Source organism: Marmota marmota, unplaced genomic scaffold, assembly GCF_001458135.2.
Source record: "Marmota marmota marmota unplaced genomic scaffold, marMar, whole genome shotgun sequence".
Classification (NCBI taxonomy): domain Eukaryota; kingdom Metazoa; phylum Chordata; class Mammalia; order Rodentia; family Sciuridae; genus Marmota; species Marmota marmota.
This window is the reverse complement of record NW_026000223.1, coordinates 7533192-7550598: the sequence shown is the minus strand read 5'-3', so window position 1 is coordinate 7550598 and position 17407 is coordinate 7533192. Positions and strand designations below refer to the sequence as shown.

The following is a 17407-nucleotide window of genomic DNA, read 5'->3' as shown; positions in this document are numbered from 1 at the left end:
AAAAAAAAAAAAAAAAAAAAAGGCTGGGGATGTGGCTAACTGGTAAAGTGCCCCTGAGTTCCATTTCCAGTACCACCCCCCCAAAAAAAAAGGAAAGAAAGAAAATGGTACCCTAGGTAACCTGCTAACTAGGCCTACGTCTTACGGCCCGTAGGATAGCCTGACCTTGCAGTAAAGCAGTTATCTGGACAATTCAGCCACTCAGTGTCCTCCATCCTCTTTCCAGTGACATTTTCAAGTAATTCATGCTTCAGTAGATTTTTTTTTCTTTTAAAGGGAACTGCCTCATTCATGGTCTCCTGGGCTGCTCCAAGGTAGTAGATAGTAAAATGCCTGCTCTGTCTCCCAAATAGGAAAGCTGGCTTTTTTCTTCTGGTTATATTTACACAAATAGATGGGTTCAAGCGCAGGAGTCTTGGTTTCTTGTATCTAATTGAACAAAATTAAAATGCCCGCTACCCTATACTAACAACCATGTGGGATGAACTAGACCACTATTTGGGGTTCAGAGCTGCCACCTGGCATACAAGGCCAACCCTGCATTTGTTATGGGCCACAGCAGTTCTAGAAACTGGGAGGGGTGTGTGAACAGGGAGTGACAGCCTTCAGCTGGTGGTGAGTCAAGTTTCAGGTGCTGGTGAACTTCATCCCTTGTGCTATGACCCATGAATCTCTCCATCCTTCAACAAATGTCAGGTGACCATACCACCTTATAGCATGTGTCACACTGTTCTCTCTGTGTGCCCAAATCCACTTTCCTACTACAGCTCACCTCCCTTCCAGCCCTGAATCTAAGAAAAGGCAACTGGTTGGGGATATGATTCAGCGGTAGAGCGCCTGCCCAGCATGCATGACGCCTGGGTTCAAAAAAAAGAGAGAAGGCAACTATTGCCTGTCTTGGCTGTTGGCATTCCCAGGGTGATTATGAATCACATCCTGCAGGCCCCGGGTAAACGAATTCTGCTGCTGTCAGCAGAGCAAGCCTAGCCCAAGGTCCAGCTGCTTCCTGTCTGGGTCTGAGCCTGTGCATTGGGCCTAGTGAAGGGTCGGTGGGTTCCAGTCTGACTAAGGTCATCTAGCAGTGCTTATGATACATTACCACACAGCAGAGAACTCAGATGCTCTGGCAAGCTAGTCATGTGGTCACAAAGAGCCCCTTTACACACATAGCTGCCAGGGTGGCTGCTCTGATTACTTGGGAGGTGGGGATACCAGGAAGCACCTGGCTACCAAATGTCAAAGCTGCAAAGACAACGGGCCACATTGTTTCTATGTCTTCATAGAGGATCCACTAAGGAACAAACACCCAGCCAGGAGACTGCCGGATGTGTTTCTTATCTTGTAGACATGTGATTTCACAGAGGGCAAGTACACTGCGTCTTAAGTTGTCTCCTGCATCACGAGCACCATGGGTGTAGTCCAAGCATTGCACATGCACAGTAATGCTTTGGGGAATTATACAGAGGGCCATGCTTATGAAAACCGTGTGAAGTCACTGCCATTTTAGACAAGCTCCTGCTGTTTACATGACCTGGTGGTGTCAAATCACCTTTCCTGGGGTTCTTGGGCACCTTTCAAGGACAAAATTGGTACCTCTGAGAGTTCTACTCTCCATCCCAACTCCCACCCTCTGGAGTCTGAAGTGCTCCATAGAGTATGGGAAAGGGTCACCACCATTCCCCTCCCTGGAATTCCCCCCAGAGGACAGGACATTTCCCTTCCCTGGAGACTGCCTGCAAGAGCCTGGCCACTTACCACCTGTCCGCTTATCTTCTGGACTGTTGCGCAGATGGCTCTGGCTGGCTTCCATGGAGGGCTCATCACTGGCTGGGCTGGTGACTCCAGGAATGGTGGGCAGGTCCCTTGGGGGTGTTTTGGCCACAGGTGAGTTTCTACATTCCATCAAGAATTTCCGGTCATAGATGATCCTGGTACCTGAAAGGCACAGGGAGGTTGGTAAAGCCACCTTAAACGCCCCTGCCTGCCAGTTTTTTCACTTCTTGGAGGCAGGGTTGCAACAGAGGCAGTTGGTTCTCTTATAAAAATCTGGACCAAGAAGGAGAGAGGCTCATCCAGCAGCCTGACTATAACCTAGGAGTCCGCCACCTCTTCACGGCCTTGACACTCGAAAGAAACATTCACTGGCCATCAGACTGTACCTTTGTCTTTTTGTGTGTGTGTGTGTGTGTGCAAGGGATTGAACCCAGAGGTGCTTAACTACTGAGCCATATCCCCAGCTCTTTTTAAAATATTTTGTTAGAGACAGGGTCTCACTGAATTGTTTAGCGCGTCACTAAATTGCCGAGGCTGGCTTTGAACTTGTGATCCTCCTGCCTCAGCCTCCCCAGTCACTGGGATTACAGGTGTGCACCTTTGTCTTCTTAGAGCTCTTGGTCCCTAAAATCCCTCAACTTGCTCACCCATCAGAGTTCAGTGTTAATTACCCATGACAATCATACTTGAAAGTGGAAAAGATGCATTTCTATTCATTATTCCATCCTGTCCTTACAGTACTTCCTGTGGGATACTCAGAATAGGTATCTTTAATCCCATTTTCTTTTTTTATTATTATTAGTTGTTCAAAACATTACAAAGCTCTTGACATATCATATTTCATACATTTGATTCAAGCAGATTATGCACTCCCATTTTTATCCCGTATACATATTGCAGATTCACATTGATTGGTTCCACATCCACTTTTTTACATATTACCATACTAGTGTCTGTTGTATTCTGCTGCCCTTCCTATCCTCTACTATCCCCCCTCCCCTCCCCTCTCCTCCCATCTTCTCTCTCTACCCCATCTACTGTAACTCATTTCTCTCTCTTGTTTTTTTTTCCCCTTTCCCTTCACTTCCTCTTATATGTAATTTTGTATAACAATGAGGGTCTTTAATCCCATTTTCTAGATGAATAAAGGGAAAATGAAGCTATTCACTCAGACTAGCAAAAATGCTGCTGGGGCTTTGTGGCAGATAGGTTACCTGCCTCACAAAGGCTTTCTTCCTTTTGAAGCCCCCTGCTACCTTTGCCGATGTCACCACACTTCAGAGTTTGTACACTCTGTGTTCTATTCATTACAAGGTAGTCTTACTCCCTAGGTGAGGAACTGTCTCACTGAATTATTCACCATTCTTAAACCACACCCAGGACCCCTCCCATGTAGACCTGCCCCCATGATACCATTTGAGGGAGTGTTTCCCAAGGTGAGGGACCCAAGATCCTTGTGATGCATCAGATGACAGTGAACAGAGCGGGTTGTTCATGTTGTGCCCATTACGTCCAAATCAGCACTATGTGTCTTTAATACCTTAACAGCAGTTACTGACTACTCCCTTCAAAAGAGCAGACCTCAGGCTCAGCGCCTTCAGCAGGCAATGGAATCTAGCTAGAATTTAAAAACTGTCATTGTGTATCTTTTTATAGTTACCTTCTATTTATGGCAAGTGAATCTGGTTTCCCATATATAGTAGTGACATCAAGTTTCCTTTTAACACACAATATATAATTTAATGATGATATGTAGGGTGTATACTATACAACATTATGTGATATATAATAAAATATAATAATACAAATCAAAATTAAAGGGCTGAATACATAGCTTAGTGGTAGAACGCCTCTGGGTTCAATCTCCAGTACTAAAGAAAAATAAATTGAATAAATAAAGTGTTAGAAAAATAATAAAGCTAGTACAAGTAGGATTCGAGTTACAGAGCCGGGTGCAGTGGTGCATGCCTGTAATCCCAGCAATTCAGGAGGCTGAGAGAGGAGGATCTTGAGCCAAGGAGGAGCCAGCCTCAGCAACTTAGCAAAGACCTAGGTAACTTAGCAAGACCCTGTCTCAAAATTAAAAAGAATAAAAAGGACTGGAGATATGGCTCATTGGTTGTGTGCCTCTGGGTTCAATCCCTGGTATCAAAAACAAAACAAAAACCCCAAAACAAATGATTAGAGTCCAGTATATATATAGTATATATATAAAGTCTCCAAACAGAGGGATATGTGGGGACCCAAGGGGCAGGGTGTAGTTTCCTCACCTGTAAAAAAGGGTGTTGTATTAGGCTCAGTCAGACTATTTTTAAAGCACTAGCCTTGTGCCATCTATTTTTAGGATCTCGTGTTTTGGCAGATGCTTAAATATGCAAATAGTATGGGGTTACAGGCAGAAATTCTGGGCTCAAATCAGGTCTCACCACATTCCAGTCCCTCAACCTGAGTTGTGGCTACAAGAAGAGGATAAGAACAAAATTCATACCTCACTAAAGTATCATAAAGACTTAATAACAACCCTCAAGATTCACTGAGGGCTGGAAATGCAGCTCAGAGGTAGAGTGCTTATTTAGCATCTGCACGACTCAGGATCTGATCCCCAGAACCAAAGGGGANGGGGGGGGGGGGGGGGGGGGGGGGGGGGGGGGGGGGGGGGGGGGGGGGGGGGGGGAGATTCTCCTATAAGAATAAAGTATGATATCCATGTAACAGAAAATCGCTTGAGGCCGAGTGCCTCAGCAGCTGGGGAGGCAAAGGCAGGAGGATCGAGAGTTTAAAGCCAGCCTCAACAATTTAGCTGAGGTGCTAAGCAACTCAGTGAGACCCCCATCTCTAATAAAATACAAAGTAGGGCTAGGGATGTGGCTCAGTGGTCAAGTGCCCCAGAGTTCAATCCCTGATACCCGCCCCCCCAAAAAAAAAAACCCTTGAGTTGGGCCTGTAATCCCTGGATGAGGCAGGAGAATCACAAGTTTTGAGGTCAGCCTGGGCGATTTAGTGAGACCCTGTTTCAAAATACAAAGGACTAGAGATATATATCTCAGTGGTAAAGCACCCCAGGGTGCAAACCCCAGTACCAAAAAAAAAAAAAAAAAAAGAGAGATAGATTACAAGCCAGGAATAGGAAACTCCTCAGAAGCCAAGGAACACAAATAAATGTATGTATATGTACTGCATGAATAAACACTTAGATTTTCATGTGATATGCATACATCAATCACCATCACTATCTGTCGTTACTCATCATACCCATCTGTGCTCATAACTATACCATGGTTCCTCCCATAACTCCCCTCCCCACAAGGAGGATGACATCATTATTATCATCAATCTGCAGATGAGGAAATTGATATATATCAATATATCAGAAAGGTTGAGCCATCCATCCAGAGGTAGACCCAGCCTGCCTTTTTTGTTTGGTTTAGTACTGGGGATTAAACCCAGGACACTTTACCACTGAGCAAAGTCTCCATCCCCCCCCCCCTTTTTTTTTAAAAAAAATCTTTATTCTATTTTTATGTGGTGCTGAGGATCAAACCCAGGGCCTCGCACATGCTAGGCAAGCACTCTACCCCTGAGTCACAATTTCAGCCCCCCATCCCTTTTTTATTTTGAGACAAAGTCTCACTAAATTGCTGAGGCTGGCTTTGAACTTATGACCCTCTTGCTCCAGCCTCCTTGAGTCACTGGGATTACAGGTGTGCCCCACTGTACCCAGCTAGACCCATTCAGTCTTGACTCCAATTCTAAATATTATCCATTTTTAAAAATTGTCAAGGCATAGATCGGAGGTGGTAGATTGCAGGGCAGACTAGGGTACCAACTCTCAGCCAATGCTCCTTTCTACTGGGAATAGTAAAAGGGTCTTCAAGCCTTTACCTAGACTTTCAGTGTGTCCAGAACAGGATGTTCCCCAAAGGAAGATGCCTGCCTTGAGTTCCTGCCCATCCATCCCCCTATTGTACCCACATTCTGCTGTTGGATGTGACATCTGTAAACTGAGCCCAGTTCCTCCCTTACTTTCCCCTGGGCCTCTCCTGGCTCAAGCACACTTCCCCTTGAATGGGGAACATGAGGATTAAGAAAGTACAAGGACAGAATTCCTAGAACTGCTGTTCCCATTCCAGGAGAGGGAGAGCATTTCACAACAGGGTTCAGGGGGAGGTTTAAATGCCTGGGCTCAGGCTCAAGCCAGTGGCCTGTGAACTAAGTACTCCAGTTCTGAGCAGTGGCTCCAGGTCGTCCTGGAGGCAAATTCGCAGACAAGTCGCCTAGACTTCTTTCTGTCTCTCTCTTCTCTCCCTCTCGGCTACATGCACTGGAGAAGCATGTGCCTGGATGGCTTTTCTTGCTGGGCAGTCTATTTAGCAAAGCAGAACAGACTTGCCAGGCAGAAAAACTTGGTGAAGAAAGCAGAGCACACTTAGCCCAAGATTTTTCATCACCTCTGGCCCCACAGATTCTGCAAACAGAACCAAGATCCCAATATATCTCAGGGGCCAGGAATCTTATGAAGCCAATGGATACCAAATGGAGGTGATCAGTCAGTTGCAAAGGGTCCCTTAGGTTAGTCTGTCTCCCTTAGGGACCCTGACATGTGATAGAACAGGTCAGTTTATTTGAAAATTAAGAGCTGAAGGCATGTAGCTCAGTGGTAGAGCACTTGCCTACCATATGCATGGCCTTAGGTTTGATCTCCAGCACTGCAAAAAAGACAAAAAATAAAATAAACAAGAGGGACAAAGTTTTTACAGAGACTTTCAGAACAAAACAGATAAAACAATTATTCTCAAAGCTGGCCAAGCTCTTTCCCCATCCCTTACCTAACCCCTAGCACTTCAAAATGCACTGTATTCAGAGGAGGGTGAAAGTATCCCTGAAATCCACTACCAAGAGGGAGTGCCCTTCTGATGTCTCTTATTACAAATAGCAACAACAGCTGTCCCTGTGGGAATGGGGAGCGGCTGTTATAGGCTGAACTGTATTCCCCCCAAAACTCATGCATCGAAGACAATCCCCAGTAACCTAGAATATAACTACATTTGGAGAAAGGTCTTTTAAAAGATTAGGTTAAGGGATAGGGATATATAGCTCAGTCAATAGAGCTGGGTGCGGTGGCTCAAGCCTGTAATCCCAGCAGTTCAGGAGGCTGAGACAGGAGGATCGAGTTCAAAGCCAGCCTCAGCAATGACAAGACAAGGCACTAAGCAATTCAGTGAGACCCTGTCTCTAAATAAAAAATACAAAATAGGGCTGGGGATGTGGCTCAGTCCCCAGTATCCCCCCGCCCCCCAAAAATCTCAGCTTTGGGTCCCTCTGACAAATACCTAAGCTAAACAATTTCAAAAGAGGAAAGACTGGCTTTGGCTCATGAATTCAGAAGTTTCAGTCCATGCTAGGCTGACTGCATTGCTTTGACACCTGTGGTGAGGCAGAACACATTGGCAGAAGGCCATACAGGGCAAAGCTGTACCTCTCATGACAGTCAGGAAGCACAGAAAGAGAAGGGGTTCCAAGTATCCCTTTCAAGGGTACCTCTCCAATGTCTTTCCTAACTAGGCCCCACCTCCTAAAGTTTTGATTACCTCCCAATAGTACCATCAGCTGGGGAACAAGTTTTCAACACATGAGCCGTTAGGGGACATTTAAATCCAAATCAGCATGGTGGCACAAGCCTGTAATCCCAGCAGCTCAGGAGGCTGAGGCAGGAAGATCACAAATTTGAGGCCAGCCTCAGCAAATTAGTGAGGTCCTAAGCAACTTAGTGAGACCTTGGGTGAAAACAAAAAACAAGAACGGCTGGAGACATAGCTCCGTGGTAAGCAACCCTGGTTCAACCCCCAGTCCCAAAACAACAATTAACAACAAAAACCAACCCATAAGATATTTGGACACAGACCCACAAAGCAAGAACTAACTAAAGACAAAGGGAGAAGGTGGCCATCTGTAAGGCAATAAGAGGTGTCTTAGAAGAAACCAATTTACTTCCATCTTGGTCTTCCAACTGCCACTTAGTCTAGCAAATTTTATTGTTTAAGCCACCTAGTCTGAAAACTAATATAGGCCCACTTTCCTCTTCCATGCTGAAGAACAGAAAAAGAGAAGTCCATCTGCACACACGCTGAACCCAGAGTCTCCTGCGTGCTAAGCATTTCCACTGAGCTCCACCACCAGCCCCAACACACGTTTTCTTTAAGGCAAGAATCCTGGTTTGTAACCTCTACACTGTTTGCTCCAAACCAAAGCTCTGAAGCACCTGCACCCTCTGTATTCTCACTCCTACCGACTTTGGACTGCTGGGGACAGAAACTTGACTCCAGCCTATTGCTAGTACCCAGAAAATCAAGGACACTCAAAAGGCAGTGACAGGAGAGGCAGGCCTATCATAAACCCCTCTGAGGAGTATCCCCAAAGCCTGACCAGCAGCACCCTTGGAGGAGACAGGCTGAGGGGGGAGTGGCAAGGTGAGGCCTGGTGACCTGACATCGTGGCCATCTGTGAGGTTGGCTGTGTGGCACTGGACACAAGGCCTTGAAAGTTAGGCATGGGATTTGTGACTCAATGTTTTCAGGAAGGCTGTGCCATTCTTAACCAACAGCTGGTTCACAGCCCTGGGATTCTAGTCTGCTTCTTCACCTGGCTGTCTCTGCTGGCCATATATCAGGACAAGCACCAAATTCCTTCAAAGGACTGTCCTCTGAGGTCTGACTCTTGTGGAAGGCTGACAACACAGACCCCATAACTCCTCCCATACCTGTTGGAACAGGTGGCTTCTCTCCTTCAACAGAAGTTATTTCCTTTCTCCTTGAATCTAGGCAGCCTTCCCTCCCCTGGTGCCTTGCTTTAGCCAACAGAATACTTCCTAAATGATGCTATAGGCCATAAGAGGCCTTGCAAACTGCCATCTTGGTAAGCTCATGCTAGACTAAAGATGAGCCCAAGAGAACAAAATGACGTGAGAGCAAGGGAACTCCCAGGCTTCCAGCTATTCCCAGTAATGTCCCAGACATGTGGATAAGGACAATCCAGATGCTGACTGCACACAGCATGTGAGTCAGCTCAGGAAAGAACAGCCAGTCATGCCCAACCAGACCAAAGAATGGACAGCAATAACAAACTATCATTGTTTAAGTTATTGACTTCTGGGGATGGCTTGTTATATGACAATATATAACGGATACAGCCATTTTTACCCAGTCAACTGTCCCTAAGTACCCAGGAAGTCCTGATATTCTGGACTTGGAATCTAGGCTCTCCCAGTGAGATTACAAGGACATACCAAATGGATTTCAAGGTGCACTTTTTGCTGTGTCCTTGAGCACCCCAATGCCAGTAGGCACAGTTGCCTATTCTCATCTAGTCAACAATGCTCGTGCAAACAGTTAAATAAGAAGCACGAATCCCAGAGTTTGAGACTCTGGCCCAATACTGACTCAGAACAAGAAAAACTTACTTTGACTCCTTGTGTAATAACTGAATATGTAATATGAGTACTAGGCCTCTCTGCAATACTGAAATAAGTGGGGAAACTCAGAAAAAGTTAGCATCTGCCCCTGGTACATCTGAGATAAATTATACCCTATAACTGAAAGGAAAACTTAAACATTATCATTAACCAACTGACATCCAGGAATGATGACAAAGAAACTAGATTATCTAGAGGGGAATGCTTTCATTCCAGGATTCTTTTAAAATCTTCACCCCACCCCTTTCTTTTATTTTTCTTGCAGCACTAGGTAAGTGCTAGGCAAGTCTCTATCATTGAGTTTCACCTCAGCCCAATTCTCGAGCTTCTGAACACCTGGCATTACATAGTGGGGATATAAAGACCAATAAGACTGCTCTGAAAGAACTTCCCGTCTAACCTAGTGAATAAACATGAAAACAAACACACATGATTAATTTCTTATGAATCATGATGGAGAGAACACCGATATGGTGTCAGACCAGAAAGTAACAGCTTTTTATTTGTTTGAACTTGCAAGGATTCACGTGTACAAACTGGGCATGGTGCGTACGCCTGTAACCCAGCATCTCCAGAGGCTGAGGCAGGAGGACTGTAGGTTTGAGGCTAGCCTCAGAAACTCAGCAAGGACCTGTCTCAAACTAAAAAATAAAAAAGGCTGGGAATGGGACTCAGTAGTTAAGTGCCTCTGGATTCAATCCTTGGTACAAAAAAAGAAAAAGAAAAAGAAAAAATTCTGTTTCCAGTATCACCACTCTTTCCTATCTTATTTTCTGGAACAACATCAAATCAAGACTCTTTCCTCTCAGGGTAATAGTATAGAGGGAAGAGTTCTCACTTGAGTATCACATAAGTCCTGTGGGTGATAGGATCCAAGGGCAGGAGGAGGTCCAATCACTTCATTCTATAGCTATGCCTTTGATGATTATAATTCTTTTTGTCCCTAGCTCTATCGAGATATAATAGTTACAAAAACTGCATACAAAGTGTACAACATAATGATTTGCTATCATACTGCAAAACATTCATGAAAGATTACCACAAATTAACACATCCATTACTGCACTTAGGAGTTTGTGTGTGTGTGGGTATGTGTGTGACTGTGGATTTTTCCATGTCTACTCTCTTAGCTAATTTCTAATAAAAATATAGTATTAACTACAGTCACCATGCTAAACATTAGCTCCCCAGAATTTATTCATCTTATAACTGAAAGTCTTTGCCCTTAAGCCATCATCTCCATTTCTCCTAGTCACAACAATGGCCATGCTACTTTCTCTTTTTGTGGTGCTGGGGATGGAATCAAGAGCCAGGCACACTGGACAAGTCTACCACTGAGCCACACCCCCAGGTAACCATACTACTCTCTTGGAAATCTACAATCCCATTTTAGGCGTGTCTTCATCTTTCTAACTAGCAACCCCAGGCTGGGGTTGAGATCATTCTTCTAAGTCTGGGTGTGGTGAATGCCTTAAAAACAAGAAGTCTTGGCCAGGAAATAGTAGTGCATGCCTGTAATCCAGTGCCTCAGGAGTCTGAGACAGGAGAATCACAAGTTCAAGTCTAGCCTCAGCAACTTAGCAATGCCCTATCTCAAAGTAAAAAAATAAAAAGGATTGGGGATGCAGCTCAGTGGTTAAGTGCCCCTGGTTCCATTCCCAGTAGCAAAACCCCAAAACCAACCAAACAAACAAAAAAGCCCCCCAAACAATAACAACAACAAACAAACAACAACAACAACAAAAAAGGAGGCTTAGACCTCAGAGGGAGTTTGGGGTACTCTACACCAGTTTCCCGTTCTACCCTATCTCCCAGTCAAAGTCTTTAATGAGGGACATAATGCAGAATGTCCCACTTTAAAAGGAAGCTCAGAACTAATAATAATAATAATAATAATAATAATAATAATAAATAAATTTTTTTTTTAAAAAAAGGAAGCTCAGGTCAGTGTGAGAAAAGGGCCCATTCTATCTCCCTCATTGCCTTAATATCCAAAGGCTCTTAACCCATCCTTAGCTGTCTTTTACAGTAACTTCTCCCCTCTATGACTAAGGCCTCAGGACACTGGCTATACTCTAGCTTCAGTGCCCAGCATACCTCCCTTCTTCCCAGCACTGCCTGTTCTATAACCAGAGACTTGTCAGCTGCTCCAAGGTCAGCTTCCCAGGCACAGAACTTTGTTTGTCTAACAAAATAAGGTGCAATTAACACCTGCAGCTCTACCTGCTTACCTCTGATTAACCTTACCATGGTACAGGTCTTAGGTATGACTTTCACCCAAGCAACCCCTGTACTCTTTAGGGTCAAACATCCAACACAGGCTGGGAATGTAGATATGGACAAAGGAGGAGGAAAGATTTCTTGACCCATTTGAAGGTTTTGTTGTTTATGGTATCACTGGAATTTTCACAGACTCAAATATTCACACATAACAAATCTCTGGATACCTAGCCTCAGCTCAGTGCTCAGTCTAAAAAGGGCTAATGACCATAGAAAGCAAACAGAGCCACAGGAATGGATATGGATCACTTTTTAGCCTCCAGAGAGACAGACACTTGAGGGCCATTCCCAGCTGGAGTGACTTATTGCAATAGCTCTTCAGGGAAAGCTGCAAGTAAGCCATACAGACATTCTATCAAAAGTGTGTCTCTCCAGACCCAGCCTCAAGAAAATTTTACCTATATAGAATCATCATTTTTTGCCAGAGATCTGAAAGGACAAGGGAAGCTGTATAGAATCCCAGGAATTCCTGAGTACTCAGATTATGTTTTATGGAACAAAAGCTGGGAGCTAGTTAGAAATGCAAAAATCTCAGTCCCACCCCAGACCTACAAAATCAAAATCTGCATTTAAAGGCATCATCAGATAATTCCCCGCATAGAAGACTAAGAACAGTACTCAGGAGTTGAACAAAAGACTGTCAAGGTGTGACCATTTTTCATTACATCAACAGGTGAGGTGAAGTGGGATTGGGAGGAAGATTTCATGCCTAGGCCAACAAGTTTGCAGACTTTGGTAGAAGCTGGGTTTCCTTAGCTTATGGATTGTGATTTGTGCTGGCTCCACAAAACACAATACAACTATTGGGGAGGCTCAGGCAGGAGACCCAATTACTGGTTTGAGGCCAGCCTGGTCAACTTTGAGCTTGTCTCAAAAAATAAAAATTTTAAAAGGCTGGGGATGTAGTTCAGTAGTGGAGTGCTTGTCTAGCATGTATGTGGCCCTGGGTCCAATCCCTAGTATTGCCAAAAGAAAGCTATTTGGGGCTCCTAGCCCTGCTTTCTTCCAGTTGTCCTCAGAAACTAATGTTAAACTCTGATGCGGGAGCTTCTAAAGACCCTTAGGGAGATTTTGCTGTGGTATGCCAAAAGTCCCAGTCCAAAGTGGGAAACAGATCCAAGTTCCTTGGTAAACAGTTAAACAGTACCCCTGACTATTGCTTACCCATCTATCTCATCGCACCCAGCAACAAAGGTGGCAAAAAAGGGCTACTTGAGCTTTCAGGACTAAGAACTCCAAGAGTATCAGGAAAAGGTCCTGCTAAACATCATGAGGAAGACAAAGGGAAACAACATGGACTACAAAAGTGCTCCTCAAAGGAAAGAAAATTCAAGTCAAGGGTGGCAAGAGCCCTGAGAACTTTCCCTGGGATACTTTCTAATAAAAGAAACAGCAGTGTCCTCTTCTTCACCCGATTGCTATTTCTGGTTCAATCTAGGAAAACGGTATGACAATGCACAACAGACACGTGCTCAAGCTTTCGGGGACCCCAGCGTGGCGATCTACAGAATAAAAGGCACGATTGGGCAACAATCTCTAAGATTACTCAGTAGTCCCAAAGACCTCGCATCTGGCTCTGATCGCTGGTGGTGGAACAGCTGCCTGAGAAAATGAGTATGTGGCCTGGCGACTGGCTAGGAGACAGCCTTCAGTCCCTCCCCCGGGGACACCCCTTCGCCACTCAGCAGTGCGCCAGGATCTCTAGTGTTCTCGAGTAGTTTGGGAAGTAGCGTTAAGCACATAAGGGAGGGAAGAAAGGAAAAAGGAGGTGGGGGCGACGGGAGGGAAGTGGTGAGCCACGAGGATTTCATCATGCAATCGGGCGGGTACGTTTCATCAGCGCCTGTGCGCTGGGACTCCCGAGCTGGGAGGGAATGCGGGACTCCCGGAGGCAGCTCAAGGCTGGCCCCCTCCGGTGCCAGCTCAGCTTCCTCTTCCTCATCCACTCCCAGGGAGGTCACACGGTACCCCCTCCCCTCGGACAGAGGAACGTGTTCCTCCGCACAGCTCTGCCAGCGGCGCCAGGCTCCTCCGTGGGGATCCCACACGCGTAAATACGGAACATGCCACAGGTGCGGGAGGAGCGCTGCTCAAGCAAGCACCCTCGGCCCCACGCTTTGGTAAAAGGGCGCGTGTCCAACGCAACACTAGGAGTCCTCGGGAAGTAAAAAGGGCTCTGCAAGAGGCAATTATTCCAAAAGAAAATGCCCATCGCTTTAGAACTCCAGCCCAGGCCTTTCCTTGATCCGTGGGCCACCCTGTCCCCACCCTATCCCGCTCAAAACTGCAACATCCCTAGGCATGTGGCAGTCCTGTAATCGTGCTTGTCAGTGTTTGGGGGACACTCCGCCGTCTCTTGCAGGAGAAAACTGATGGGACAGTTTGCAGCCAGGGCTCTGGACGATGCGCCCAGAGACCTAGAAGGCAGACCAACTCCGTGACCACTGCTGCCTCCCTGACGCCCCTTATCCGTTCTTTCTGGCTACGGCGCCCTCGAGTGTGGGCGCCGAGTCCAATCAGCGATTCCTGATCCCTCCCGCTCGGTCCACCCAGGGCCCGCGTGCGACTCCCCAGCCCGTGCCTACCTCCCGGGGTGGTGCTGAAGAGCGTGCCGCCGGGAGTGGTGCTGTAGTCCCCGGGCGGCAGCTGCACGCCATCGCTGAGGACCACCCTGCGAGTGCCAGGGATGGCCCGGCTTGGAGTCTGGCTGCAGCTGCTGCCCCCTGACATGGTGTCCAGTTCGCTGCACAGCAAAGCTCGCGCAGACCTCCCGCGCCTCCCACTTCGCCCCGCCCAGCTGTGGCCTGGCGGGCCCTAGACCTCCCCTTCCGGCTCGGCCCTCACGCCCCCTTTTCGTTCAGCTCCGCCCCAACATCTCCAGGCCGTTCCTTCCACGTGGGTTTCCCTAGGGCTGCCGACAGAGAGAGGTCGCTTCACCCTACACAGACTTCCTCTGGGGCTCCCGCTTCCTGCCCAGTGCGCTGTTGGCGGGTCGCAGAGTTTGCCTAGGTTAATCCCTTACTGGTTTGGGGCGGGGGTGGGAGTCGGGTTCGGTATTTAGCGCTGTGCGGGAATCCCAGCCGACCTGGCTCTCTCAGAAAGACCTGTTTTCCACATTAGGATTTCTGGCTGGATGTGACCCTCAGCTCTTGCTGTTCCGTGCTTTAGTTTCCCAGATGAGAAAGTGGGAATTAACTGCTCCTTCACCCCTCTTCCCTTCCTTCAACTTTCACCAGGAGAACAGCGTTGAAGACATGGTGAAACAAATGCATGTTCCTGGACTTTAAAGGGTGTGGGAGTAGTGAACTGACTGAGCAGCTGAGTGCTAGGGCTTAAATTATTTATTTTTAAATAAATAAAAGTATTGTATAACAAGGGGCTGGGGCTGTAGCTCAGTAGTAAAGTGCCTGCCTTGCATGTGTGAGGCACTGGGTTCGATCCTCAGCACCACATAAAAATAAATAAAGATATGGCCATCTACAACTAAAAAAATTTTTTTAAAGGATTGACTAATAATAAGTATCAGGAATTGAACCCAGGGCGCCTTACCACTTAATTACATCCCCAGCCTTCTTTATTTTTTTGAAGCAGGTCTTGCTAAATTGCTGAGGCTGTTATTGAACTTGGAATCCTCCTGCCTAAGGTTCCAGAGGGAGTATCCAGGAACACTCAATCACTGAGCCACATCCCCAGCCCTATTTTGTATTTTATTTAGAGATAGGGGCTCAAAGAGTTGTTTAGATCCTCCTGTCTCAGCCTCCAGAGCTGCTGGAATTACAGGCTTGCACCACGTGCCCAGCATGTGGTCATATCTTTAAGAGCCGGAGGAGAAAGAACAAGTTTAAAGGGAAATTGGGGTCAGATTGTTGAAGAGTCTTTCAAAAAATGTTACTGGTAGGAGATATCATATCTCTTAAGCAGCGGGGAATGACATGATTAGAGTTGCTTTTTAGAAGGATAAATAGGGACTGTTGAGTCTACAAGTGGACTGAAAAAGGTCAAGGTCTGAGGTAGGAAGACAAATTGGGTTTGGTCTCACTCCTAAACTAAATTCTAGGCCTGCAGTGTCTAATATAGTAGCCACAGCCCACAGGTGTGTTGAGCCCTTGAAATGTGGCGTGTCCCAATTGAAGTGTGCTACAAGTGTAAAATGCACCTCAGATATCAAAGACTTAATATTAAAAAAAAAACATGAAATACCTCAGTAATTCATTTCTTTCCCCCCCCCATAGCTTTATTGAGGTAAAATTGAAGTACAATAACATGCACATATTTGAAGTATGCAATTTTATCAGTTTTGACACATATGTAACCGATATAATCCATATAAAAAGCATTTCCATTACTTTTTAAAAAAATTTGAAATCATGCAAACTGTTATTTCCTGCATGATTTAAGTAATTTGTTTTTACATTGATTACAGGTTCAAATAATATTTTTTAAAATTTATTCGTTGTAGACACAATAGCTTTATTTATTTTTATGTGGTGCTGAGGATTGAACACAGTGCCTCACACTTGCTAGGCAAGAGCTCTACCATTGAGCTACAACCCCCAGACCTCAAATAATATTTGGAGAATAAGGGGATATGTATAATATGTTATTAAAATGAGCAGAATGCAGTGATGCAACACCAGGAGGCTAAGGCAGCCGCGTGGCTTGAGCCCAGGAGCCTGGAAACCAGTCTTGGCAACACAGTGAGACCTTATCTTAAAAAACAGTAAAAATGAATTCTACTTATTTCCTTTTTATAGTACTGGAGGTTGAACCCAGAGCCTTTTTTTTTTTTTTTTGTAGTTGTAGATAGACATATACCTTTATTTTATTTGTTTATTTTTATGTTGTGCTGAGGCTCGAACCCAGTGCCTTATACATGCTAGGCAAACGCTCTGCTGCTGAGCTACAGCCCCAGCCCTACTTTACATTTTTGAAGTTATATGTTACTTTTTTTTTTTTGGTGCTGAGGATTGAACTCAGGGCCTGATGCATACAAGGCAAGCACTGTATCACTGAGCTACATCCCCATATTTTACATTTTTGACAAATTCTCCACTAAATTCTGTGTCCTAAGGCAGGAGGATGGCTTGAGCCATTTCAACTGTGGTGATTTCTACCAATTTCCAGAGCAAGGATTTATTCATATCAAGTCTTGTAACTGAGTACAAGGGGATATGGGGTGGGGGAGTGTTTTTCCTATTCTCACAAGGTCAATGCAACACTTTTGACATCAGATAAAGGGGCCTTTTCCTTTTAACCAACCAAGTAATTCTGCTGCAGGCATTCTGTAATGACACCAGCTGGATGTCCTCTAATTCAATTCAGTTCTGACATTACCTGCCTGGAGATAGTGTCAGAACCCCAAAGTTGCGGGCTGTCCTGAAACAGACTGTAGTTGGGGCTTCTCTAAAATGAAGGGCAACTTCCTCATGCTGAGTGAAGGCTGAAGATATCTCCCCCCACCACCACATCCCCCACAACCTGGGAGACACTAAGAAAGCTGAGAATGGAGATTCTCCCTGAGATAGGAATTTGGAGATGCAGAAGAGGAAAGGTAGACTGAGTCTTAAGAGGAGTGCCTATGAACCATTGAAATGCAGAAAACACCCATGAACCCTTTTACCTACTCCTGAGCAATCCAGCCCATGCCCTTCCTGAGCCCTTGACCCATGCCCTTGCTTACAAAAAGGAAGGAGAGGACAATGCCCAAGTGCAGGGAAAACTGCACAAACTTGAGTAACGCCCCCCCCACTCCATCTCTACTGCAGCCCCTAGCAACTGTCCCGCTATAAATATCAACATCCCGCACCAACAGGTTGCTGTCTTTCCCTGAGGAGATGGCCTGCATTATCCCTTGAATATATATTCTTTGCTTTACCCCAAAAGCTT

The 17407-nt window shown here is 45.7% G+C and overlaps 1 protein-coding gene across 1 annotated transcript; it reads right to left on the bottom strand.

Moving 5' to 3' along the window:
* Nucleotides 1-1525: 1525 nt before the first annotated feature.
* On the bottom strand, nucleotides 1526-14333 carry Eif4ebp1 (eukaryotic translation initiation factor 4E binding protein 1). Its single transcript, XM_015501223.2, has 2 exons — nucleotides 14107-14333; nucleotides 1526-1935 (listed from the first exon to the last, which is right to left on the bottom strand). Exons 1-2 carry the CDS (start codon nucleotides 14249-14251, stop codon nucleotides 1541-1543), a joined length of 540 nt encoding a protein of 179 aa, XP_015356709.2. The 5' UTR covers nucleotides 14252-14333; the 3' UTR covers nucleotides 1526-1540.
* Between the last annotated feature and the right edge of the window lie 3074 nt (nucleotides 14334-17407).

Excerpts from the sequence above, each read along its gene's own strand:
- Eif4ebp1 (XM_015501223.2), bottom strand. The coding sequence starts at position 14,251 with ATGTCAGGGGGCAGCAGCTGCAGCCAGACTCCAAGCCGGGCCATCCCT. Across the intron at positions 1,936-14,106 it reads CTTCAGCACCACCCCGGGAG|GTACCAGGATCATCTATGAC; the intron begins GTAGGCACGGGC and ends TGTGCCTTTCAG.